The sequence below is a fragment of the Enoplosus armatus genome, chromosome 9 (assembly GCF_043641665.1).
Source record: "Enoplosus armatus isolate fEnoArm2 chromosome 9, fEnoArm2.hap1, whole genome shotgun sequence".
In the NCBI taxonomy this organism is placed as follows: domain Eukaryota; kingdom Metazoa; phylum Chordata; class Actinopteri; order Centrarchiformes; family Enoplosidae; genus Enoplosus; species Enoplosus armatus.
The window spans coordinates 14,374,275-14,399,929 of NC_092188.1; the positions used below are offsets into that span (position 1 = coordinate 14,374,275).

At 40.0% G+C, this 25,655-nt stretch overlaps 3 protein-coding genes across 3 annotated transcripts; 1 reads left to right on the plus strand and 2 right to left on the minus strand.

The window, feature by feature from the left end:
- Positions 1-8,852: 8,852 nt before the first annotated feature.
- Positions 8,853-10,933, minus strand: has1 (hyaluronan synthase 1). Its single transcript, XM_070912359.1, has 4 exons — positions 10,238-10,933; positions 9,902-10,127; positions 9,646-9,778; positions 8,853-9,528 (listed from the first exon to the last, which is right to left on the minus strand). Exons 1-4 carry the CDS (start codon positions 10,931-10,933, stop codon positions 8,853-8,855), a joined length of 1,731 nt encoding a protein of 576 aa, XP_070768460.1.
- A 3,981-nt stretch (positions 10,934-14,914) lies between these two features.
- LOC139289755 (trypsin-3-like) lies at positions 14,915-16,153 on the minus strand. The gene is made up of 5 exons (XM_070911375.1): positions 16,080-16,153; positions 15,755-15,908; positions 15,362-15,624; positions 15,139-15,275; positions 14,915-15,064 (listed from the first exon to the last, which is right to left on the minus strand). Exons 1-5 carry the CDS (start codon positions 16,117-16,119, stop codon positions 14,915-14,917), a joined length of 744 nt encoding a protein of 247 aa, XP_070767476.1. The 5' UTR covers positions 16,120-16,153.
- A 6,445-nt stretch (positions 16,154-22,598) lies between these two features.
- LOC139289749 (chemerin-like receptor 1) lies at positions 22,599-23,738 on the plus strand. The gene has a single exon (XM_070911370.1). It carries the CDS (start codon positions 22,599-22,601, stop codon positions 23,736-23,738), a length of 1,140 nt encoding a protein of 379 aa, XP_070767471.1.
- The last annotated feature ends 1,917 nt before the right edge of the window (positions 23,739-25,655 follow it).

Below are 25,655 nucleotides of genomic sequence, written 5' to 3' on the forward strand. Positions count from 1 at the left end.
CATCTGGGCTGTGGTCCAGAGAATATTTGGTTGCTAAAATGAAAGACAATATCCCCAAAACCAAATCTGAATCGAATGCGAGGATGGGGAAGAACTTTCATTTCAAAACTCAAAAAATGTCACATTGTAGTCATACCTTGAAAGCACAAGGCCTCTGTAGTGGGAAAATACAACACATCCCTTTCCCACCCTGAAGAGTTAATTTATGGTCATAGGCATTTGCTGTAGTGACCCTAGGAAAAGGACTTTAGCCTTCTTTACATATTCTCAGCTGTGTGATATTAGCTGTCTGTAATTACCTTGAAGGTCTAATGAAGAGATGCCAAAGCATTACAGGAAGCATTGGATCTATTGAAGCATGAGGACATCTTGGCCTTTTGGGGGAGTAATACTCCCATTAACTCAATGTGGTATTTGTTTATGTTTTGGATTACATCTTGATATTTGTTACTTCTGAGAATCAGTGTGAATAAGGCTTGACTTGTTGTTCAACATAATTAAATGCGACAGAATACCAAATGTAATAAAAGTTTAATCTAATTTAATCCTCTAAATTTAATATAGTATTCATTGTAAGGCTATTGGATAGTACTTTATTACATTGCACCAAGGTATCTCAATGACAGCTTATCTTTGGAGCTGCAGAGTAAAGGTTAGACCCCAACGAGGGAAGAGAACAGCTTGTTTAAAGCTTGTACACTTTAATACCCAGTAAATAAGACAAACTGTAGCTAACAATCATTTTATTGTTGAATGCTCAGCTACAAAGTGTGTTACTTTAATAGTTACATAGTTGCTAAGAACCTCCTGTTTTGTTCTGATAACTGCGAGGCAACGGACTGTAACTGTGAATGGTGGTTCCAGGTACAAAAAGGAGGTATCGGACAACTCAGGCACAGTCTGCTCTCTTGGGAATCACCCCACAGCTATGCTGGAAACCACAGCACCCATTCTAATTAAAAAAAGGGACTCATGTCTGATAGAGATCATCTAACATCAATGATTTGATAAAAGTAGTCATAGCCAATATAATATCAGCAGGTCACTGCCAGGGGCTATGGATGGCATTCTGTCAGTCATTGGTTCAGACTGAAATATCGAAACAACTATTGGATGAATTGCCATGAAATTATGTACAGGCATTCATGGTCCCCAGAGGACGAATCCTAATGACTTTGGTGATCCCCGGAATTTTCCTATATCCCCACCAGCAAGTCAAAGTTAACCTATCAAATATCCTATATTATTATAATATTAATATAACATCTACTTCATGGATTGGCACAAAATTCAATACAGATATTCACAGTTCCCAGATGATGTGTGCTTTCATCTAGTGGCATCATCAGGTCAAAATTTCAACTTATCCAATACTTTGGTTTATGACTAAATACATGCAAAACTAATGACTAAAACTAACTAATTCCCATCAGCCTCATCAGTGGTAATTAGCAAATGTTAACATGGTAACACGCTAAACTAAGATTGTGAACATTTTTAACATTATACCAGCTTAAAATCAACATGTTAGCTTTTACTTCAAAGCACTGCTATGTCTAAGCACAGCCTCACAGAGCCACTAGCACAGCCGGAAGTGTGTTCAGACAAAATGCAAGTCAATGAAAAGACACAAGTGGTCATGATAGGATGCAAATTGGCCCAAGGTGGCACGAACATCCGCGTGAGTTGAAAATGTTTCACGTTGAACTAAAAAATTTGCAGTGAGAGGCTGAGTTACCTCACAAACACACACACACACATGCCATACACATGGTCAGTGTGTCTGTTGCTAGCTAACGTTTGTACAGTTGGTACATTGGTGTGTATCAACATTAACTTCTCTTTTCTGTCTGATCACACGTTTAATATTGTTAAATTGGTGAATAACTTCCATTATGTAAAATGAAAGCTCCCCTCAGGGAAATTGGATATTAAAGCCCCCAAATTCCCACAAAAAATAGAGCGGACATGACCTCAGAGTCATCAAAGATAGCTGCAGCCCTGATCCAAAATGTTTCTTGTGCGCAGCCCATCTTATTTTCACAGTTAGTACTGTAACTCTGCAATTACATGTTTGTAGTTAAATAAAGAATCAAAGTAACAACACTGCACATATATACATACATAGCAAAATACATTATATAACTCAGATGGAATGACATTTCTCTTTTTATCTAATTTTGCATGAAAACCTTCTACGCTGACAGAACACAAAACACAGAACACAATGTTCCCCAGATGTCAAGTTTTTAATGTTAAGATGTCAACCATATCTGCTCAGAGAGTTCATCAACGGTCACATGACAAAAACCCACCACAGCCAGCGATACAGAAGTATTTGCTTCTTTCCTCAGATTGTGAGACTCCTCAACTTATCCTCTGAACTCCACCATAAATAAATGACATGGAACTTTACACTGAAATTGCACATAATGTTCATACTTTCTGGATGTATGTGTGTATATGTATATAAGTACCTTTATATATAGTTTTTTGTTTATGTTGCATGAAGGGGCTGCAACTTTCATTTAATGAGTCAACCCTGTGTTGTGAAATGAACCTTTATGTCTGATATAAAAGCTGATAAAGCTTAATGTAAGTTCAATCAGGAAGACTGACTATCTTCGTGCTCATACTTATCTGTCTGTTTCCGCTTCCAATGAAATCAGCTGACTGAGGACGTTCACTCTTTCACTAAAACCAATCAGATTTTGCCACGACCTCTTTATTGCTGCCAAAGTTTAAAACTGTCCCTGTCTCTGCTGCTGTCATCTGTCAGATCGATGCAACCCTCCTCCACCCCGTTCACCTCCGGTTTTCATCACAACCAGTCTTCCCAGTTGGTCTTTCCAGTGTCCCGCTCCACATCTCATCCATCCATAAAAGCTTGTCATTACTGATTTCTTGTTTCCAACAAAAACTGAAGCTGAATTAATTCTAATTTATTCTCTAAATATTCGAATAAAAAACTTTTTTACAGATGATTTTAACGTGATACTCAAAACAATTTCAATTTGAAGTTTTCCTTCACCTCTGACTTCCTAGGCTATTCTATTAGACCTATTCTGTAACTCTCCGTTTTATTTCATGAGGACCCATTACACTATAATGCAATCTAGATGAAGAGTATGATATTTTAACATTGCAAGAATCTGTTTGCCTATAAATCAGCAGTTGTTACAGTTACAGTTGTGCAGACCATTTGAGAAATCTGTGGTAACTCTCCTTGAATGAACGATGTCTTGTTGGTGGAAAAAACACAATGTGAGGACTGACTGGGATCTGCGTGTCTTATAAAGCACTAGTGGAGTATCTAAATATAGTCAGACATGACTCAACACCCAACTTGTCATTTATTGCTTGTATTTTTTCCACTGGGTTGCTTAGTTGCCAGGGCAACCAATGATGCATTGTGACAAGCCTTGCAGCAGGAAATGTAAACTCTGAGGATGTGAAATGGTATCTGAATTATTTTTTACTCTGGATCACATCAGCCCTGTTGGCCTCATACTGTATGGTGCTTCTAGATGGAGTCTTTTACATGTTTTCTCTCTTTTGAAACCCAGACACACTCCCTCTATCTAAATAGGTAATAAGCAACAGAGAGGAGTGGCCAAGACGTTAAAAGCACATGATTTAAAAAAGCACCTTCAGCAGATCTCACTGTTGACAGAGTCATACATCCTTTATCATTGTGTGTTTGTAAAAGGTAATTCCTTTTCTTGGCCTGTCACTTCGAACTGACTGAGTATTTCATTCCTGTTTATGATACTGTACACTCACAATCACAATCCTAGGAAACAATCACAGCATACTCATTTGCTTGTTTAGTTCTAATTTATCATAATTTGAAAACCCTTTTGAACATTGTAAATAAACTATTCTCTCGTATAAAATACTGTTATGATGTCAGTTGACCTCATCAAAGTTGGTTAATGGTTACCCTGTTGTCTTTCTGTGCTTTACAGGAAAACAATAAAGTAAAAATGCACGGACTTGTACAAGGAGGACATTTATTTGTTAGACAGTGCCAGAGGCTCAGGTAATAATGTATCTCATCAGTGCAGTGAATTCACACATTTTGAAAAGGACACATTCAGCACACAGGGGGCGACCTTCATCATTTCTTCCCTTGTCTATATTTCATAAAATATTGCTCTGACACAATTTTTGGCAAAACTTTGGGAAATGATGATGAAATCATTGCCGTGACATTCCATCGTGGAAAAAAAATGACTCTGACAAGCCCAAGGGGGAGCTACGGTTTTAGCTGAAAAACAAAGTGACATTTTTGCCACTGATTGCTCCAGACAGCGACTTCAAAAACATTGGGAAAAGTTGTGGGATCTGGTTGGTGTCCACTGGTATGCAGCTTCAAACTATGCTCTTTTTTTTCTTTTTTTTTCGCGCAAGTTCCAGTAAATGATGGCAGCTCCACCAGTATGAGTGTGCATGCTGCAGACTGGGGGAACACCCTCAACTTATTTCTTTCCAAATACTGTGTGCCAAAAATAACTACATGACCAGAGTTCTCCATTCTTATTCTGTATATTGGATCATTATCTCATCTCTACCCCACTTGGATGTCTTTTTTCTTTTTTTCTTTTTTGCACTACAGAAAGGAATAAAAGCAAAATAATAAAATGTAGACCTTAAATCTAAAGTGGAAAATACTGGTCACACCAACAAAAAAGTGAAAACAAACTTCTAGGATGTTGTTTTATTGTGTGTAGGGCACAAAAATGTAATTATTTATAATGATGTATTACAAGCATTACGATAATCCTTATGGTACTGATTTCCTCTTATCTACCGCAGTGTTGACAATCCTGTCATATCTCTTTGCGTCATCATTTATTAATGATGACGTCTTAAGTCTTAGTCTTGACCACCGTGGTGGTTTTCACGTGTGCTGGAGGAGCTACTGTCGATCACCCCATCATCTGTAAATTACAGCTTCCTCCAAGACAAAGTGAGCTGCTCAGATGGAATGAGGTGCTGAAGGCGACAACACTTTGTGGTCCAAACTTCTCCATCCCATTTCCCAACAGATCAAAGGAACGCCCCGGCATGTGCGCCAGCTGAAACTCTTCCTCCTTCCCAATGCCGCAGAAGGAGGCCCAGACAAGGTGGGGGAGGACAAGCTAATTGAAAACAGGCATGAAGGGAAGTGATGTTTGGCTTCGTCAGACTCGTTTTTTATCCCTTTTTCTCCTGACTCATTAAGGCTCTGTAACTATACAGAAAATGCTTTTTTTTTTGTAGTAAATCACATCACCACCACATTGGCTGGTTACAGTTAGGGCAGAAAATACATGGCAGAGATGTTGCTATTAGAGACCAAACACTGGGTATCACTGTGAAATCTGATGAGTGATGTCAATGCTGCTCTTGAGGAAGTCCCGACCCTTTTACTCATGTGAGAAAGCATTCTTGTCTGCCAAACTACAGTTGTTAACCACCATCAGAAGTCTTGATTCACTGGAAATCTGGCAGATTGTCAGGCTGATAGTGTCTGCTGAGATAATGAGGAAATTATGCCAGCGGTCTTGTGGTCATCATGTCAAAGTCTACTGTATAAAATAAGCAGCTGAGTGGCAGCGGAGATGTGAGAGTCTCATTATCATAAGAAGCACAGATTAGGATGCTGTTGGTGAACATAATGTTCTTTACAAGTTTTAGTTTTGGCTTCCAGCTGCACTGAACAGAAACAGCTCCTCTCAGAGCCTCAACTGACATCTTGACAAACGGTGATGCAGGAGAACTGCTGTTTAAATTGTCCATTCTAAAATTGGTTGGCAGATCATTTCTTAAAGCTCAACGCTGACAAAACAAAAGTTCTTATTTCTGAGTCTTAAACTTTGCAAGTATCTCTGTGAACATAATTAAAAAGAACCTGTTTAAACTGGCCTTTGTGTAATTTTTATTTATTTATATTTGTGTTGTTTTTACTCTGCTTTCATACTCTACTCATTTTACTTTTTATTTAATTGTACTTACTTTATTACTTACGTACTACTTTTTTTCCTTTGTGAAGCACTTTGTGCGTTGTGAAAGTTGAAAGGTCGGCTCTTGAAGGGTGCTATATGAATAAAGTTAGTTAATTTATTTTGACTCAATGCTGTATAACATTATATGAGAAATCATGAGCACATTTTCTCTCATTGTTTAGTCAATCCTTATTTTGAGTACCAATCCTACTCAGCTGTAATTATTAACATAAAAGTTCCTCCTCATCCACACCTAACATCAGAATCTGTGGATCCTTTATTCTCAGCCCAGAAATATGAAGACGACTGACAAAGGTGCACTTGACATTTGAAAAAGAAATCTCTTTGGGTGTTGATCTGTATGTTCAAGAGCCTCCTTGATGTTTGTGCAGCTGGAAACACCTTATTTATTACGTTATGTTTTGTACTGAACATAAAGATTTGCCTGTTTATTCAGTCCTGCATACTACTATTGATTGTAAGTAAATGACAGCTCCACAATCACTGATTGGTGTTAGAACAGGGTGTCACTCCCTCTGCACTTTTACTGCTCTCTAAAAACACATAAGCAAGAGCTCCACCCTGCGTGTTATGTAAAAATATTTCCATGTTCCTCATGTCATGTCTTTCACTCAAAGGTGATTAAAAAGCTGCTGTCCCACCCAGCACATATTACTGTTAGTTGCTGTCTTATAGATGCCCCTTTTACAATCAAGCATATTACTGTAAACTACATTTACATAATATTCATTCTCCTCAAATCAACACAAGAGTCTAAAGTCGACATTGGACATTTTTCCGTATAAGTTTTACTGTAACACATGAACTCTTAAGGAAAAGGAAATGTTTCCATATACAAAATATTTTCCTTTATATATATATGTAAAACTTTTCCAACATGATAATTTACTTAAATCACAACATGACACACATCACAACACCATAACCTCTATGACCAGAATATAACAAATACACAAATACAACAAAAAAAAGCAAAATTATTAAGGAAAAAGAACAAAAACAGAAGGCTACCAGATAAAATGAGAGTGAGGGTGGGAAAGGTGGTCCGAGGGATACACCATATATAGAATAATAGATATATAATAAAATAACAATAAATCATCACTCTTCTGTGAAAGCCAAACATCAACTTTCCATGGATAAACTGAAAAACAGCCCTATTTTAAGCTTTGTGAGAGTGCATGTCTCAGCTGATTCAATGGGTTTTTAAATGGTTTGATAATAAGATGTAGGGGAATTAAAATCACCAAATCAGGAGATACTTGCATGGGGGAATAACCTTTGTCATAAATCATATGAGTAAGATTGTTAGTGTTTATTGTGAATTGTGCTAGCCACCTTTTTATGATTCCACTATGACCATTTCAGATGTCTGTTTGTTTTTACATCGGTGTTCCTGTTGCCAACCAAATTTTCATCTCAGTGATAGTAATAGTGGTTATCTGGAAGTCGCAGACGGATAGAACCCGGCTAATCTGTGGAAACAGAGATATGAGCGATCTAGGTGTACATGAAAACTTCATGACTAACTTCATAAGTTCTGGCAGATCCTTATCACTCCTGTTACTGTTTAACATGGATATGGTCCCACTAATGTTAGCAATAAAGGTAATGCTAACACAGAAGAAGGGTTTGCATTTAAGAGGCTGGTCTGTGGCATGAAGCCTATTTGGAGGTCATGTTACATTTAACCATGCAATCAGTGTGTCACCTGTAAACTGTATCATGTAACTGTGTGACTCCCTTTGTGATGGAACTGATCTCCCAAGTCAAATTCTCTGTTCTCTGCATATAATGTGATTTTAATCCAAAGAAAACAGAACTGTGCATGTTAGAAAAATATTTTATTTTTAATTTCTATACAAGTTCCCAAAACCATCACTTTTTTTCACATTTTCATACAATTACAACAAATATATTGCAAGACAAATATATATTAAAAAGTATACATGTTTTTGTCCATTTTCCTCTGTAAAGTCAAATTAAACAAAGTGCATCTTACACAGTACAACCCTACTGTCAAGAGAGTGGTTATACAGCGACTACATAAAATACAATATTTAAAGAAACACCAGTCCCCATTGTTTCAGGTTGCAGCAAGTGACTCCCTGTTTTGGTCCATAGTGACAGCATCGTCATCTCCACCAGCCAGTTTTCTCATAGAGGTAAGGTTTCTTTTTTTTCTGCTTGCACATTTTTCCCACTGTGCAATACTATGACTGCCATTTTCTGTATTTTCAAGTAGGTCTGCAACGCTGTAGAAAGTGCCATCCAGGATCCAGTGCAATAACAACGACAGTGGTGAAGTAATGGTCCCTAAACTGACCCAGTCAAGCATCTGTAGGTGGAGTTCTTTGTGTTCTTACATTAATCTATATACACATAACCCAAGATCCATTACCCACATATTTAAATACAAATAAAAAAGTTACCTAAATAGCACTTTTCCAATCTTTTGTTGTGAATAAATATCTGACGGAAGGCCCTCTCTGCCATCATAATCTGACAAAGAGAAACCTGAGAAGTGCATGGGCCCAAAAGCCCTCAGTACAGTTTCACTTAAATGTGCAACAACATCTCCATGTGAATCAAACATTCGTCCTGACATATATATTGGTTTTCCAAAAATGAGGATGCTATCCATTTCATCAATATTACCAATAATTCATTCCATTTCATTGTTTATTTTTAAGTTTGTTGGTTTAGCAGCTATATGAGAAGCCCTTGTCCACCAGTTACTAACATGCGAGACAAATTGAATAAATTAGATTGAATAAAAGAAGGTAAATCGTTGAACTTAAATACATTATCTTCCTCCTCTTAGTTCTGGAGACTTTGGACCTACACACTCAATGCGTAACTTTGGCCACGTTTCCTACATAACCTGCGGAACCACACCCAGTAGAGGATCATCATGAGCAGCCAGTAACACATGTAGGCCACACAGCCGAAGATAAGAAACTTGGTTTCCAGTATCTTCGGTGCACTTAACCAGTTCAGCTGACTCTCCCTGTGGATTGTATAACCAAGCCCGCCTAATAAAATGGCTGCCCACACTGACAGAGGGAGGAGGGGCATGTAGTTCCCCACAATCTTACGCCTGCCTGATGTCCCCCAGCTGCTTTTAGTCATGGTGAGAATAGCAAAGTACTTAGCAGGCAGCAGACTGGTCATGTACAGAACCGAGTAGAGGGACATGAACACCATCACTATGTCTCTGCGTAGGATGCAGGCGTATGCCGCTTTCACCAGCCCGATCAGCTGGATGCAGCACAGGACCCAGAGGATGTCCCACAGCGAGCCTGTCCAAAACAGCTGGATGATGGTGGCGGTGACAAAGAAGGGGAAAATACCTGAGACGATGGACTCGTAGGTCATCCAGAGGTGGTGCTTGTGCCACCACATTGCATTGTAAAGCCACTCCCGGAAGTAAGATTTTGTCCAGCGAGTCTGCTGGTTGAGCCAGCGCAGGAACTGAGCGGGTGTCTCCGTGTAGCATTTGGAGCGGGCCGTGTATCTGAAGGAGATGGGAAAAATAAGATCTATGAAGTCTTTATCATTACAGCAACGATTACACCTCCAAGATAATTGGGTCTGATGTCATATCTGTGCACAATGCTGATAAGCGTCTTACTTTGTGGCATAGCCCATGCTCAGCATTCGGTTGGTTAGATGTCTGTCGTCACCGAATGTGCAGTGAGTCCCCAAAAACTTCTGATTGTACCAGGACTCCAGAAACTGCTGGAGGAGATCGTTCCTGTACAGACCTTCATGGAGCAAAGAAGGAAGTATTAGTTACAATGAGTTACAACAGTGCATTAAAGCCATGATTGTCACTGCTTGACACGTAGAATCATTACTTCGATCACAGAAAAACTACATTTCCTTACCCAAAGGCCCACTTATGCAGGACACACAGTTGAAGAAGGACTGGCAGGACCTTTCGATGTTGAAAGCCATCCAGTACCTGAGACTGCTCATGAAGCTGATGTAAGAGTCTTTCAGGTTGAGGATCATCACATCTCCTCCCACAGCACCATACTTGGGGTTGCTCTCCAACACTTTACACAGCTCCACGGTGGCCAGAGGATCCAGCTTAGTGTCAGAGTCACACACCTGAGGAAGGAGAAAGAGTCATGTCATGAATAATGCAATTTTCTTTGCCTGAAATGACCTTAACTGAAAAAATACTTCAGGAATATAAATTCTACAAGACAAATACACACCTGTATGTAGTCAACTGATGACCCAAGAGCTTTAAACGCTGTGTACATCACTTCCCGCTTGCCGCCCCACTCCTGCATGATGCACACGCACCTCTTGCTCTGGATCAGGCGCTCTACCTCTCGTCGCTGTGGATCCTCTCCTATAATATAATCAGCATCCCCTCCTGGGCCCATTGCTGCATCCATTTCGACATCCTCCTGGGGCTGGGTGGGGTCCCATGTGTGGTAGTTGTTCCTCCACACGTAACAGCCGGGGTCTTGGTCAGCAAACACCTCTTTGAACATCTCCATCATATATAGGTCATCATATCCGTTTCCGTCTATCACCATGATGATGCGCAGCAGCTCGGGGGGATACTTGAGGGCCCTGATGGAGTTGAGGCACTCTCTGAGATAGTTGGGGTCCTCCTGGTAAGCCGATATGGTGAAGCCAATGGTTTTGGTAAAGGTACACGGGCTTTTGCGAGCTCTCATTCGCCGGTGCTCGACGAAGGCGAAGAAGCTCTGGACCAACACGTGGAGTGTGAGGAGTAGTCCATAAAAGCCAAAGGAGATGATTCCATACATGGAGGTCGCCAGCTGGAAACCCTCAATGTAGGCCCACATCATCACGCACAGGACCAGCAGAGCAAAGAGGAAAGTGAGGATGGCTCGGACTATTGAGCACAGCTTCTTCAATAAAGGTTTCAGCTCCATTGTGTTTCTTTACCTAAGAGACACAAGCACACCACACGTCAGTATATCTTGTACATGCCTAAAGGATGGATTCCTATTGGTCCTGGTCATGCTAAAAATGTACAGACACTCATGGTACTGTGGAAAAAGGGCGTATTAAATGGAATTAGTTGTTTTATGTGGACTGTTGTGAGACATTTTAATGAGCTATACAAGTTGGAAATTAGTACATCTACCAGACTTGCAAAAAGCTTTAAGTTCCAGTCTATAATTTACCAAGACTGACATGGAACTTTCTGTTATGCTGGTTTTGCACATCACCATACCATTACCTTTGTATAATATATGTATATAAGTAACTGTATATATTGTTTTTTTTTATTCTATTCTAATTTTAAATATTTGTAAATATGTAAATATATGCTGCAACTTTCATTTCACTGTGCAGCCCTGTGTTGTAGAATGACAAATAAAGGTACTGTTAAAATGTAATGTTAGAAGATAACACTGACAACTGCCCTTTTATAAAAACACATGCAACAGTTCACGTGATATAGCAGTAATTACAGTGGAAAAGACTAGTTAAACAGTTTATTACAACTTATTGTATTTACTTGTTTTATATTATTCATATTATATTGAAAACACATAGGAATATGAAGTAATCTTTCATAAATGTACAAGTTTAAAATACTGTAGGTTAGCTACAAGCTGTACTTAATCATCCCACACTCACACAGAAACAAGCACAATACCTTATTCTGACAGAAAACTGCTGACCAGAAAAGTAGCTACATAAAGAGAAAGACGTTAACACGTGTGCTAATCAATTGGCTAAATTAAACTATCAACTAATAAACAACTAAAAGAGAAAATATGAATGTAACATGTAAAAACATCGGGCATCTTAACGCTTGCAGAAATCTGATATCTGTTTTGATTTAATCATTTTTTTAAATCATATCATCTTTAAGGACTTGCCATGATTCTACAGAAAGGATTTTGTTTTTATTTCAATTACGACCGATCTCTGGTCATCCAAATTGAATTCATTGTATTTGTATAAAATAGTTTACAAGTAGTTTAAGAGCAAGACAATAATAATAATAATAATAATAATAAAAACGTAATTAAACACATGGCAAAGATATACATTTTTAACCCTACCTGATGTCAAGTTCACCTGGCATTAAATTTGCGAGACATCCACTCGGTGTTTCTCTGTCTGGTAACTTGCAACGTGTCTGGCGTGAAGTTAGCTGGCTTTATAGGCTCCAAGCATGAACACGGGATGGAGCCATGTGAGCGTTTTTTTGTGTCTGAGGAATTATCAATTACGCGCGCCCCCGCTGACTCAGCCGTGCGTCAGGAGCAAGGCGGTGGTCCCGCTGGCTCAGGACCTCACTGCGCGCGGTGCATACGGCTGCTTTGTTTTTTTGCCTTTACCGTAGAGATCCTGAGTCTGTGACCTCCGACAAGATTGTTCCCTTAAAGAGCATTTCGTGGAAGGAGCTTCAAATAGACACAGTGGAGACCAATCAACCAATTTGTTGAAAGGCTTGTCTCGCCGGTCCCCCTGTGTTCTTTATTTATTTTCTCATTTATTTTATTTTTATATTTTCTTATAATACATTTAACCAATCCTCATAAAAACAATATTTCATTTTATTGTCCAACCGGTGGTAACTTAGAGATGCATCTGTGCACAAACATTTTAAAACAGTCAGTAGTTGAAGACAAAGCTTGAGAGAGAAAAGATATGGAGCTGCAATCAAGCGTGTACACAAGTTAGATGTTGCCCTCTGCTGGCTTCTATCTGAAACTGCAAAAAGTAAAAAAAACAACCCCAAAGCGGTAGAAAAGTGGAAGTAGGGGGGTAAAAAAAGTAGGTGTTCTTAGTTATGAAGTCTAATAGGAGAGGAGTCAAAGCTGGTGTCACAGCATAAAAGTCTCGTCTCCTCTCTACTAATCTCTGACTTCAGAGGACCAAAGCTGCCCTTTCTGGTTCACTGAGTTGCTGCCACTGTCCTGACTTCACCATGATTACATCCCTGAAGAGTGTCTTTACAGGAGAATCTGTTGACCGCTCATGAGGGTCCACACCCTTAGCCGCAGGAGCTGGCCTGAGCCGTCAACTCGCTTCATGTCAGACCCAAATAGAAGCCACCAGGCAGCTGATGTCATGTATGGCGGCTGAGCCAGTCAACGTGTGTAGGGACAGTGAAGTGGCTTAATTTGCTAGATATGCTGTTAGGGTTTCTCCATGAGATCTGTATTAATTCATGTGCTGTAGATAATCTTGTTTTGCAGATGCAGCCTCACGTTTTACATGCTGGTTCATGAGAATCCTGGACTGTACATGTCTGTTAATGTTAGCTGTAATTGCAGTACTGTATTGTAAGACATCAACTACGTGTCAGCTTCTTATATGGGCCTCTATATATTGAAAATTAGTTAAATGGATGCAAATTATGTGCTTTTTTGCTATTGTTAATTCATCATCTCCAATGTGTTGTTATCTTTTTCTATTAAATATTTTTATATGTCTGTGTGAGGCATTGAATCTTTCACACATACAGTTATTATTAGATTATTACTCAGTCAATCAACTTGTCAGCTATTTTCCTTTGCTTCTGTTTCCTTTTTATAGCTCCATTTTTATGAAAAGGTCATGGTTAAACTGCTGGTTTCCTTCTGACATGTCCCCGGCTAATCATTGCAGTCTCTGAGGGATAAACTGCATTAGTCTGTGGCCAGATCAAGAACATGAACTGTTAAGGACGCTGCAGGAAGAGGAGATGGACTCTTTTACCGAGCTGCCATAACTTCTAAGTAGCTCGTAAACATGGTTTATGGAATTCTGTAGGATTCAAAACATGGACATCTGCATCAATCAACATCCTGTCTAATGCCATGCTTTCAAAAGAAAAAAAACGTGCAGCATCCAGCATGCTTCATGGCGGTGAGAGCTATTTATTGTTCACAGGCTATGAGTCCTCAGAAACCTCGTTAGGTCTTTTATTCGGTGGTCAAGCAAATGCCTGGTGACTCACTCCTCTGCTTTGTGCCACACCCGAGCAACCAAAATCCACTCAAATCATCTGGGGATTTTGTGATTGAGTGTTCTCACATGTGCACCTGATGCTGTTTGATTGCCAGTCTGCGCCCTTCCACAAAGAGGTTGCAGAGCTCTGTCACTAACAGGGAATTAGTTTCTCCTTTTTGGGGACTCAGAGCTCTGCTTGATGATGTCCACCTACATTTCCATTTTACTCAAAACACAAACTGTTCAGGCCAAACCAATACATCATGAGACTCGAGAATTGTAATCTCATATAATTTTGATGAACTACAGCTAAAAAGGTTACTGGATAGTCAACTGTCTAAGTGGCACATTTGCAGCAGTGCTCCATAATCAGTGATTATGGAGTGTGGCCAGAGTGTGCAACATGTTTTATAGTTTCAACCCACAGAGAGCAGTGTAGCAGCATTTTTGCCCCTGCTGATTTACCATCGACTGACTGTAAATGTCAGGTTTGTTCCTCAACCGTTCTGTGTTCCTCTGACTGAGGCTTCCTTGAGCGAGGAACATGTCTGCCCATTCATTGTAAAGTCATTCTGAGTCAGAGCTGCGTGACAGCAGCTCGATCTGTTACACAGTACATGAGTTACTCTCCATTTTGATTTGCAGTCACGCTTACCGAAGCTATGAATTATGGCGCTGACCACAAGCGGCTTTTCAAACACACACACACTCACACTAATGACACACTTGTTTTAGACACCGGCTGAGCAAAACACCTGTCAGTCATGTAAAGTCTTTGTGAGAGCTTCTTGTCGAAGCAGTCACTACTGTGTGTGTGGGATGTTGCATTCTTACCTGCTGTTATTCTCACACTAATAGATCTGTAAAAACTATACTGCACACACAGCACATCATATAGTTGACTTTATGTTTGATGTTGCTAGTTCACATGTGAACTCTTTTAATATCTTCGCTGGTCAGCCAGACGCCATGGTGTTCTTGATCCAGGAGATGTAATTGCAAACTCTTGTGTAAACCCCGGGCTTGTTTCTCAGAGCACAGCCGTGCCCCCAGGATACAACTCCCTGAAGTTCTCCGTCACACATCATGGGACCCCCGGAGTCACCCTGAAGACATAAGAGATGAGGTTATCTTCACTGGGGGAAACACTCCCTGTTTTGGGTTATGATCTCTATATTACCTGACAGGAGTCCTTCCCTCCCTCCAGATAGCCAGCACAGATCATGTTTTCAGTGATTTGGAAAGGATATGCGTTAAAGCACGTGTCATCACTCAGGAGAGGGGCATCCAGGCACTGCAGCTTATGAGGGTACCTTGCTGGAAAAGACAGAAGAAGAGTATGCATCAGTGTCTTCATGTACAATAATGGCATCACACAGTCAGATAGTTTCTCTGTGACTCACAGCCCTCATCGCTGGGGCGAAGATTCCCCCATCCAGAGATCTGGCACATTGTCCCATCACTGGCACACTTGGAAGGAAGCATAGCAGGGCGCACGTAGCTGTTCAGAGTGGCAGGTCGACTCAGTTTAATCAGCATGATGTCACTGTCCTGCGTGCGGGAGTTGTAGTCAGGGTGGCGAATAGACTTGGCGGCCATAATGTGCTGTTCAGTCCCCTCAGGTTCCCAGATGTCATGCTCTCCCAGCCGAACTTCTACATTTGAACTGAAAGAAATAAACCAGTCTTTAAGGTCACTTTGTACTCTTGCTAACCCCCCCCTCCTCCTTAAGAACTAGCTCACAAGTATTAAGTGATGAAGAAGACTTGATTTGAAGTTTTCAGACACATCCTTACTTTGGTTTGCAGTGTGCAGCAGAGAGCACCCACTCATCAGACAAAAGAGTCCCGCCACAGAGGTTGTACCCAGTGAAGAGAGACACTTGGTGGGGCACAGAATTCTTTGGACACTCGTACCCTCCAACAATCTTGTCATCTTCCTTCAGGGCAACTGCAGATATTGAAAAGTGAGAATAAAGAAGTGACACAAACAGAGACAATTAAGTTTTTTAGTGTTGGCATCCGGCATTAATCATATTTACATGTGAGTCTGTGGCACCATTCGATGCCACATAATTTATAATAAATAATTTTTACACTATCGATCAGTTATGTACTATACCTGCCCCTCCAAGGAGAGTGAGAAGAAGTAAAAGCTTCATGCCTTCTGTCTGTCTGACCGGCAGATTAATGTGCCCTCACCCTCTTCGTTTCAGGTATTTTAGTCCCCTTATCTCCTTTCTCTCAAGGTCTTCTATCGTCAGAGCACCTCAGACACGAGGCATGTGTTACATTTCCCGAGAACACTGGGTGTAATGTATAGTATGCAGTAAAACACAAACAATTCAAAAATAACTGGGGAAAACAACTTGGATAAAAGCAATCTGAAATGCAGATACATGACATTTGGAATTCCCCTTTGTCAGTGGGCTCTCAGTCAGCACATTCTGCATGTGTTTATTTCTTTTAAGTTGTTACGTTTGTGTTTTTTCTTCTCTTTAAATCTAAGATCACATTTCTTTGGAAGTTTAATCTCACTGTGGCATCAATACGTTTTCTATTAAATTGCATCACTGTGACAACGTTTCTTTGCAACAGGTTAATTACACAATCTCATACTGGACATGACCTGTGCGCTGCTTTCAAGAGAACCACAAAGTGACACTCCCTCTTAAGGACGTAAGACTGGAGGTGTAACTCATGTGGTTAAAGATGCTCTGCGCCAGAGTAAAATTGTACTATTGTAAATGTGCCATTTTTCAACATTCAAGAGTTCCAAGAGACATACATAAAATAACTTCACTAGTAGTATTTTACCCTTTTAATGGTCTGCTTACTCACATAAGATAAGCTGTCTGCTTATCAGCGAGCTGCTGCCCGGAAAAATGCAGTATGTAGCTGTGTTGCAATGCCTGATATGAAAGTGTGAATATTTTCACCTTTTGCTTCGCTCAACCTTGATATGAAATAACATTCCTAACATAGACCTAATTTGAAATGCTCAGAAAATGTGATACAATGTAAGCATGTTCAGTTTCCTGTATGTTATCAGTGAAGTGTCAGTATTTTTTTGACATTATTATTATCTTTTATGCAATATATACAATTTAAATAAGCTACAAGTAATATCTAAAGGAAATCAGCACCCTCACTGTTTCCACATTGCGTAAACTGTACATCATTGCTGAGTCAATGTTTCAGATGTTCCGAGAGGTACAAGGCTCCGTTACTCATGTATGAGCATAGGTGTTTATCAGCGGCAGACAGGAAAACATTTAAATGTGAGGGTGCATTTAACCAAACCCTATGATTATACATTTAAAATAAAATATAATGCATTCCCATCCAGCACAGGCAAGTTCTCCCACCCTCGTTACTGTGGCACACACATCGTCTGCCTCATTCCTTTACCTGCATATCATCGGTTGTATTCTTTGATTGCAAACAAGGTCAACAACTTGAGATGCGTTAGCCATTGTGATCTTGTGTTTGTTCACTGGTTGTGTGTAGATTTCCTTGGATCTCCACCACAGAGATACATTTTCATTAAGCCAACAGTAAACATGAGGCTACAGGACATTTCTGTGGCATTTATTAGAGAAAACTAAACTGCCAAAATCGTTAAAATGTGCGACAAATGCAAAGAAGTCCCTGAGCTAATTGCCTAGAAATGTCTTTGATAGTGTCACATATGACACCCAGATGCCTGTTTAGTTGCACATGTGCAAAAACAGCATTCAGGATGGGATCAGCTGGATGAATTAAGAAACAAGATAAACACTTTGCATGCCGTCTCTGCGATCTAAAACTGCCATTGACCTTCAGTAATGACCAGCACCACAGCATTTGCCACCCTGAGCCTTAGTTACAGTGTATGGAAAGGATCAAAACTTCCATTGATTTCACCATCTGGTGCTCCATGTTTAGCCAGTTCCGGTTCCGCCAATCCCATTCCACTGTACCTCAAAATACCCTTGGACAGACAGAGAGAGCTCTGTGTCAAGGATCTGCATGACTTACGCATTGCTTGTTTGCCGTCAGACAGAGCTCAGGCTGATTATTCACATCCCTTAGGTCTGCTGAGGGGGACCAGGCGTTGTGGCTGAAAGCAGGGACGTATGTAAGGAAGTGGTTTAGGTTATTGAGGTTCAGCTTTTTTTTCCCCTGTGTGTGGTGTATTTCATGGAAAAAACTGTCACTGAGCCATAGGGGAGAAAGCCGTTGGCACTGGTTTGAAAAACAAAATTCCTGACCTCTCCACACCCGTGAGACAGGGGTTTGATTTCCAGTCAGCACCGCGACAAGATCAACAAACCTTTGAGGTTTCAGGACACAGCAGATTCCCGCTGTTTGTGTCTTTATGACAGCGTTACTGGGGCCTAGATAGTTTCAACACATCAGTTACTACACCACCGTTTCACAAAAGGAGCTGTGGGTTTAGAAATGCTGTGAGCTCACAGTGTTTTGCACTCGACAGCGACGAAAAATACTGGGTGTATTACAGTGACAGCGGGAGTTTGGAGTATGTCATTAGTACTTCACTGTCCCACGCACAGACACACACAGACATACACACATTTTAGTTGTGCCTTGCAGGTTGTACCCCCCCCCCACAACCTCCCAGCTGTTTTAGTGAATAATAAACCCCCAAACTCCAACTGCATATATCACCCTCTGCTAAAACTAAATTCGCTTTAAACCTCCACTAGTTGTTTTACACACCCAAATTGGTATTTGTGCGGCACACACATAATTGCAGGTTTGGTTGGTAAATCGAGAACTCTGGCAAGCCCTGGGCTCTGAAGGCTTCCCTCAAACTATAGCCTTGGGATAGCTATTAATATCCCCTACAGACACCAGCAAAATGCTCTGCCTTTAAGTTCTGTTACAAAACTTTAAAGCCAAACATTCAAAAAAGCACATTTTAGCACAGAAATGAAAAGTGGAGGATGTATTGCTCAAGAGGATCATAACCAAATAAAACAAAGTAGTCATGCTGTCTAGACATCAGCTAAAACAGCACAGTCATTTACTGTTACAAATGGAGCAGTTCACTGTAATTCTGAAGCGAGTGATGAAGAAGTTAACTGGGTCAGCTTATTCTGAACTGTTTCCTGTACTTAAAATGAATTGTTTTTGGTACTGGTGTAAAATCTCTCTCAGTGGGGAGGAAGAATATTCAGATGCTGAATATTTATGTATCCAAAAGAAAGGGGGTGGGGGGGGCAATGATAACAGAGACAAGAGTCCTCCCACACACTCAAATAAGGGTGTTACTCTGGACTCATGCAGGGACTAAGACTGTGTACATGACACATACACAGACATGTAGTGTCTCTCACTCTTTCACTCTCTCTCACTCTCTCTCTCTCTCTCTCTTCCCCCTCTCTCCTTCCTTCCTTCCTCCCCCTCACATCTGGACTATTGGCAGGGCACAGTTCCTGTGTGGTGTGTGTGTGTATTAGCAGGGGACTCGGTCTTAGGGTTGGGCAGGTTTTAGCAGCTCAGTTCAGGATCTGATCAGTTCAAGACTTTCAGCCTCATTGTGTTTCACTGTGTGAACAACCATCAACCATCACCAAGAAGCTTCTTTGTCTGATTGTATCATGACCTCAGATGAAGATATGTATGTGGTATTTACCTTGATTTTCAGTGGTGCAAATATTTATTATTAAAAGGAGTTTGGATTTAGCACATATTATCTATATAATGCTTTTATACTGTAAGTGTCAAATTCTTCAAATTCAACTTCAAGTAGATGATGTGCCAACCTCTATGACATTCAAATAAGTCTTGCCAGTTGACATTTATTTAAGTATTAGTTGGAACCAACCAGCTGTTGTCAATCTTTGTGAAAGATTTTCTGCTTAATTACTGTTGATAAAGTTTGCCTATTGAGTTCCAAGGAGTCAAATTGAGCCACATAAACTTCAAAAGAATTCATCTTAGGCACACTTTCAGTGTTTTGAAACGTGAAATGTGAAGAAATGGGGGAGTCTATTCATCGTGTTTTGCAATACTCCACAAAAAGAATCGGCAAAAAAAGAATGAACTCACAACCATGTCATACAGATGTACAGATGTGTGGGTAGTGAAGCTGCAACACCATGAGCAAAGAGGAACCATGTGGGAGGAAATATGACCATGAAGTCAAACTCAGATGAAACACTTTTTCCCCACTGAAAGGTAGGGCTGTACTCTGGGGACAAGAGATTTTCAGTCTCTGCAGCCAACACTCCCCCTTGTCCATGCCTCTTTTTTATCATATTTCCAATGTTTTCGTCTCTTCCTGTTGTGATACATTTCTACTTGATTGATTAGATATTGTGCATTATCACACATTCCACATGTGATATTTGAACTGAGACTGAAGCTCTCATTTAAACAACAAAAACTTTTCACTTCATGAGCTTTCAGTATGTCAGGACACTTTTCAAATCTTCTAGTTTGCCCTGTTATATATTCAAAATAAAGATTTTAACTCTTCTAATTATTTAGCTAATCTCTAGGTCCATGTTATTGCATGGTCTTGGAATACATTTCAGTTCCCATTTCTGTGACTCTGAGAACATGACTGGTGTATATCTGAAGTACAAAAGCAGCAAGAATATGCCAGGCAGGTTTAAAAGATGAAATTGCTGGCAATTACAGCTTAGATTTGCTTCAGGGTGTGTTTATGAGTTCTCTTTTGTTTTAAGCTTGCAGTCAGGTCTGCGGTTGTTTTCCAGTCCCGTTCTGTAGTGATTCCTACTGTTATGCACCTTTTGGCATTTACTGTGAATGTCAGATGTTTCAGGAATGCATGGTTCAGTGTAATGAATGATAAGTATTCCCCAGAGTCCAAAGACATCCTTTCCTGTACCAAGAAGTTCCTTTAACCTTGGAGTTCCCGCAAAATGTTAATGTTAATGTCAATTAACTACAGAAAAGAACAACAGCAAAAATAGAAAACCATGTTGTATATTTACTGTTTGTGTACTTTGTAGTAGTGTATTTGGTTGCACAACATTCCAACTTGTTTTATAATTTGAAAAAATTACATCAGACATATTACATGTAGCAATTGCACTTCATGTGTGTTTCAAAACTTAACTTACTAACCCAAATTCCAATCAAGGAACATCTATTTTATCTGCAGGTTTGAATCTACAGATGCACCACAGTTATGCGCCCAGCCTCACGTGGACAGTGGCACAGAGGGAGTAGCCTGCTATTTTAAAAAACTGCAAGGCAACCCTAAATTATCGACAGATGCTGCTGTGACTTTCGTATACGTAGCGCAGGATGAAGAGAGGTGACATTAAAAATATGCAACCTTCATGTCCAGATGTCGATTCACACAGTCAACAAAGAGTTATTACACTTAACCTCAAGCATATATGAGCTCAGCCCACGTAGAGAAAAACACATTACGCACCAGGATCACTGGTGCACATGAGAAGTCACAGCTCCACTCTTTCTCAGGTAGTCATCTCCACAACCCACAATTTACGCATTTAGTTGTTTGGTTTCTTGGTGTTTTCACTTTTGGAGTTCCCCAAAGGCTCCATCGTGAGGCACCTGAAGAAGACGTGTCCTGGCAAGATTTTGCTTCAGACTTCAGATGAGGGGAAGAGCAGCCCACTTGCAGGTAAGAACTGCTATTGAGCAGCATGTATCACATTGTCAGTCCAGGTGGGTAAACTGAATGTCTGTATATTATATACACACATGTATTGCATCTTCAGACTGTATGCATTAATGCAACTCATCTATCCATGAAGCCAAATTGTTTTAGTAGATGTCAAAAATATTGAACTTGAACTGCACTGCTTGGATGCATAAACAGAATATAGTACAAGAGGTTAAATGGTCTTCAAATGAGGGAAGTGAGTCCCGCTTGAGGGCCCGCCTCGATGTGAGCGATGACGTCACATATTTAAGGAGTCGGGGATCAGAGCTCCACGAATCCCACAGACTAGTCAGAGTTATCCAGACTCGCCTTTGCAGCGGACGCATCCTCATCGGACTGGCGCTTTGAGAGAGGTACTGTACCTTCGATATCCCCAGAAACCGTATCACACCAGACTGTGAGGAAGAAATAGATAATTGAAGCATCTCATAAGCTATATGCTCTGGCAAACATCTCAGCATGGAAACTTGCTTTGTTGCAGAGAGTTTGCTGCGTTGACCTCAAAAGGGAGATAATGAGCAATTAATAGCGCAAATATCGTTAAACTGTTAATTAAGCCTATATAGGCCTTTCTATACAGTCCGTGGCTTTATGCAATAGAGTTGTTTCATTTACTGTGGTTAGACTCTGATCATAACTTCTGCTCATCGCGTTCTGTTCCCGTTTCATATGTGCACTGATGTGAATTAGATTCAGTAGGAAAATTAGAGTGCAGTTTGCATGTGAAGCCTCTGAACTAGGTTGTACAGTGAAGTTGCGCGATTGGGACTGTTGCTCCACTGTTCAAGTCATGTCCATCTGAATGGCATCTTCTGTAGGGCTTTTCGCATTTTTTTAGAGTGGACTGAATATCCTAATTTTTAATGAAAATTATTTAGGAAAACATTGCTCTCATGCACTATTAGGGCCTGTTTTCAAAATATAAATAGGTTAACATTTATTTTTGTTTTTATTGCAGGAATCAGGACAATGATGGAGCTAATGACCGCTACCCCTTTCTATCACATCAATTCAACAGATGCCTCTGGAAAAAATGGCTCTTTGTATGACGACGACGAGTATGACTACAAGGATGAGCATGCTGAGCTGAGACAGTCTCTTAACATCATGTCTCTCATTGTTTACTGCCTGGCCTTTGTTCTTGGTGTGCTCGGGAATGGAGTGGTTATCTGGGTGACCGGGTTCAAGATGAAGAAAACAGTTAACACAGTTTGGTTCCTCAACCTTGCTGTGGCCGACTTCCTCTTCACGGCATTCCTGCCCCTGAGTGTCACCTACACAGCTTTGGATTTCCACTGGCCTTTCGGCAAGTTCATGTGCAAAGTGAACAGCACTATAAGCTTTCTGAACATGTTTGCCAGTGTCTACATTCTGGTGGTGATCAGTGTGGACAGATGTGTGTCTGTGGTGTGGCCCGTCTGGGCCCAGAACCACCGAAGTGTACGCAAGGCGTCCTGTGTGAGTCTGGGTGTTTGGGTACTGGCTCTGATTCTCAGCGCTCCGTACTTCATCTTCAGGGACACCGGACCATCATATAACAATGAAGACATCATCAACTGCTTCAACAACTTCGCTTTTTCTGATGATTATGAAACACCATCTGTGAATCAGCTGCGGCAGTTTCGTCATCAGGCCATGACCATCACCCGCTTCCTCCTGGGATTTGTTGTCCCCTTCACTGTCATTGTCTCCTGTTATGCCGTCATAATCCATCGTCTCAGAAGAAACCGCACCCTGGCCAGCCAGTCAAGTCGTCCCTTTAAGATCATCGCTGCTGTTATCATCACTTTTTTCCTGTGCTGGGCTCCTTATCACATCATGGCTCTAATTGAGATGGTGAATCACATGGCTACTCATTCAAGTGAAACATTAGACCATGTCACCACTATCGGAGTCCCTATAGCCACCAGCCTGGCCTTTCTCAACAGTTGCCTGAACCCACTGCTGTATGTGTTCATGGGCCAAGATTTCAAGGATAAAGTCCGCAAATCCATCCTGAATGTATTGGAGACTGCCTTCCAGGAGGAAGTCTCTCGCTCTTATACTTACACAAACTCAATGGTCACCAGTCGGAGCAAAGATAAGTCAGTTTCTGATGCTGAGGTATAAGGTTTCCCATCACATGAATAAACAAATACTGTAACTGTACATAGAAAATGTAACTGTATATAACAAAACACTTTTTTTGTGAGCTTTTGTTGTTGTTGTTTTTTGTAAACATCTCAGATTTCTTACATTTGGATTGATATGAGTTTTGTGATTGGCTAATTGATCAGGTCTAGGTCTACTTTCAATAGTGCAGACAGATGGTAATATTGTACAAAAAGTTGTACATCCATTTGTGATGCATTTGTGGGATGAAGTATTTTGAAATTATGGAAATATGACATTTCTTTTGTTGAAACGTGTTAAAAAAATTATTTAGCCCTTATCTGCACCAGAGAGTACAAAGTGCTTTACAAGGGCAAAAGAGAAAGAAAACAAAGAAAAATATACACACATAAATTCACACATGTAGAACAATGTACCCAAATTGAATAACCTATTGAGCAAGTGGCTGTAGTAATGAGTAACAATGGTACTTTTCTGTACACTTTGACTCACAGCAGCACCTTCAGTCTATACCATACTAGACAAAGTAGATATGTGATGTGTGTATGCCAGAAAAACTACTCAACTTCAAAATAGGTATTACATTGGTTAATGGTTGAATTTGTGCAACACAAGCAACAAAAACATACGATTTGGTTGACAAAGGGAACTTTGTGTGTTTTCCATCTGTCTCAAACACTCCAGATGTTGATTATAGTATGTCCGTGCCTGTATGTGACAACAAAGAAAGCAAGAAAACAAGTCTCAGTTGTTTATAGGCCATAATTGTAGACCATATTGATCAAGGATTAAAGGCTAGCTCATCACCTAAATAACATAGTAATAAGGATAATTTGACAAAGAACATTATGCCTTTCTTGCCATAGAATATCGTAGGCTGTAAACTAACGTATGGAAGAGATTTAACTCAATACAGAGTCTGCAGTGTGTGCACATGACAGGGATCACAAAGGCCATCTTTGGTACATTGGGTTTAGAATAACTAATTTCATCTGTATAGTAATTTTCATTAAGTAAATCACCCTGTAATGTTTATATCCTATGCCGCCTGCCATGTGACTTTTGACTGCTACATGTCTACTGCATGCTTTGATAAACATGTTATTTAGATTTGTTATTCAGCACAAGGACAAGCTAATGTAATCCTAATAAATACATATGATAGTGACAATGAGATGATTATGTTTAAAGTAGCAGCTGCATTGTATACTTGTATGCTCAGTTTGATCTTTTGATCATTAGTTGTTTTTTGAGGGGAGTTGGGGGGGGTGTTATGTCTGTGACCCCCACCATGAGTAGATGGATGTTGTGCCCTAATCTGAGAATTTTAATGTATCATTTTCCCCATTTTTCTCTATTTATTTCAAAGCTGCAACTACTAAAGATTATTTTTCGTCATTGATTGATCTGCTAGTTTTTTTCTTGATTTTCTCCCAATTAATTATATGGTCCACCTTCCCAGAGTCCAAGGCGACATCTTCAAGTGTTTTTTTTTTGTCCGACCAACAGCAAAAAAACAAATATATCCAGTTGACTATTATCTATCTATCTAAAGATTAAAAAAAACTACCAAATATTCACATTTTAGAATCTAGAACCAGTGAATTTTGAGCATTTTTGCCCCCAAAAAATGACCTCAAAGATCAATCAGTTAACAACATTTTTTCTCATTGATTTCCTGTCGATCAACTAATCGAATGTAAAAAATGGAATGGCACACTTATTGTATGTACTGTATGACTTTGGTATATGTTGCAAATTGTGATAAAACATGAATAAAAGCTTTATTCTAGTGTAAACAGTGATAATGATAATTTTGGTTGTTGTTGTTGATGATGATGATGATGATGATGATGATAAGGGTTATTGTGGTTCTTATTTTACTTATGTTATTTCCATTATTAAAATATTATT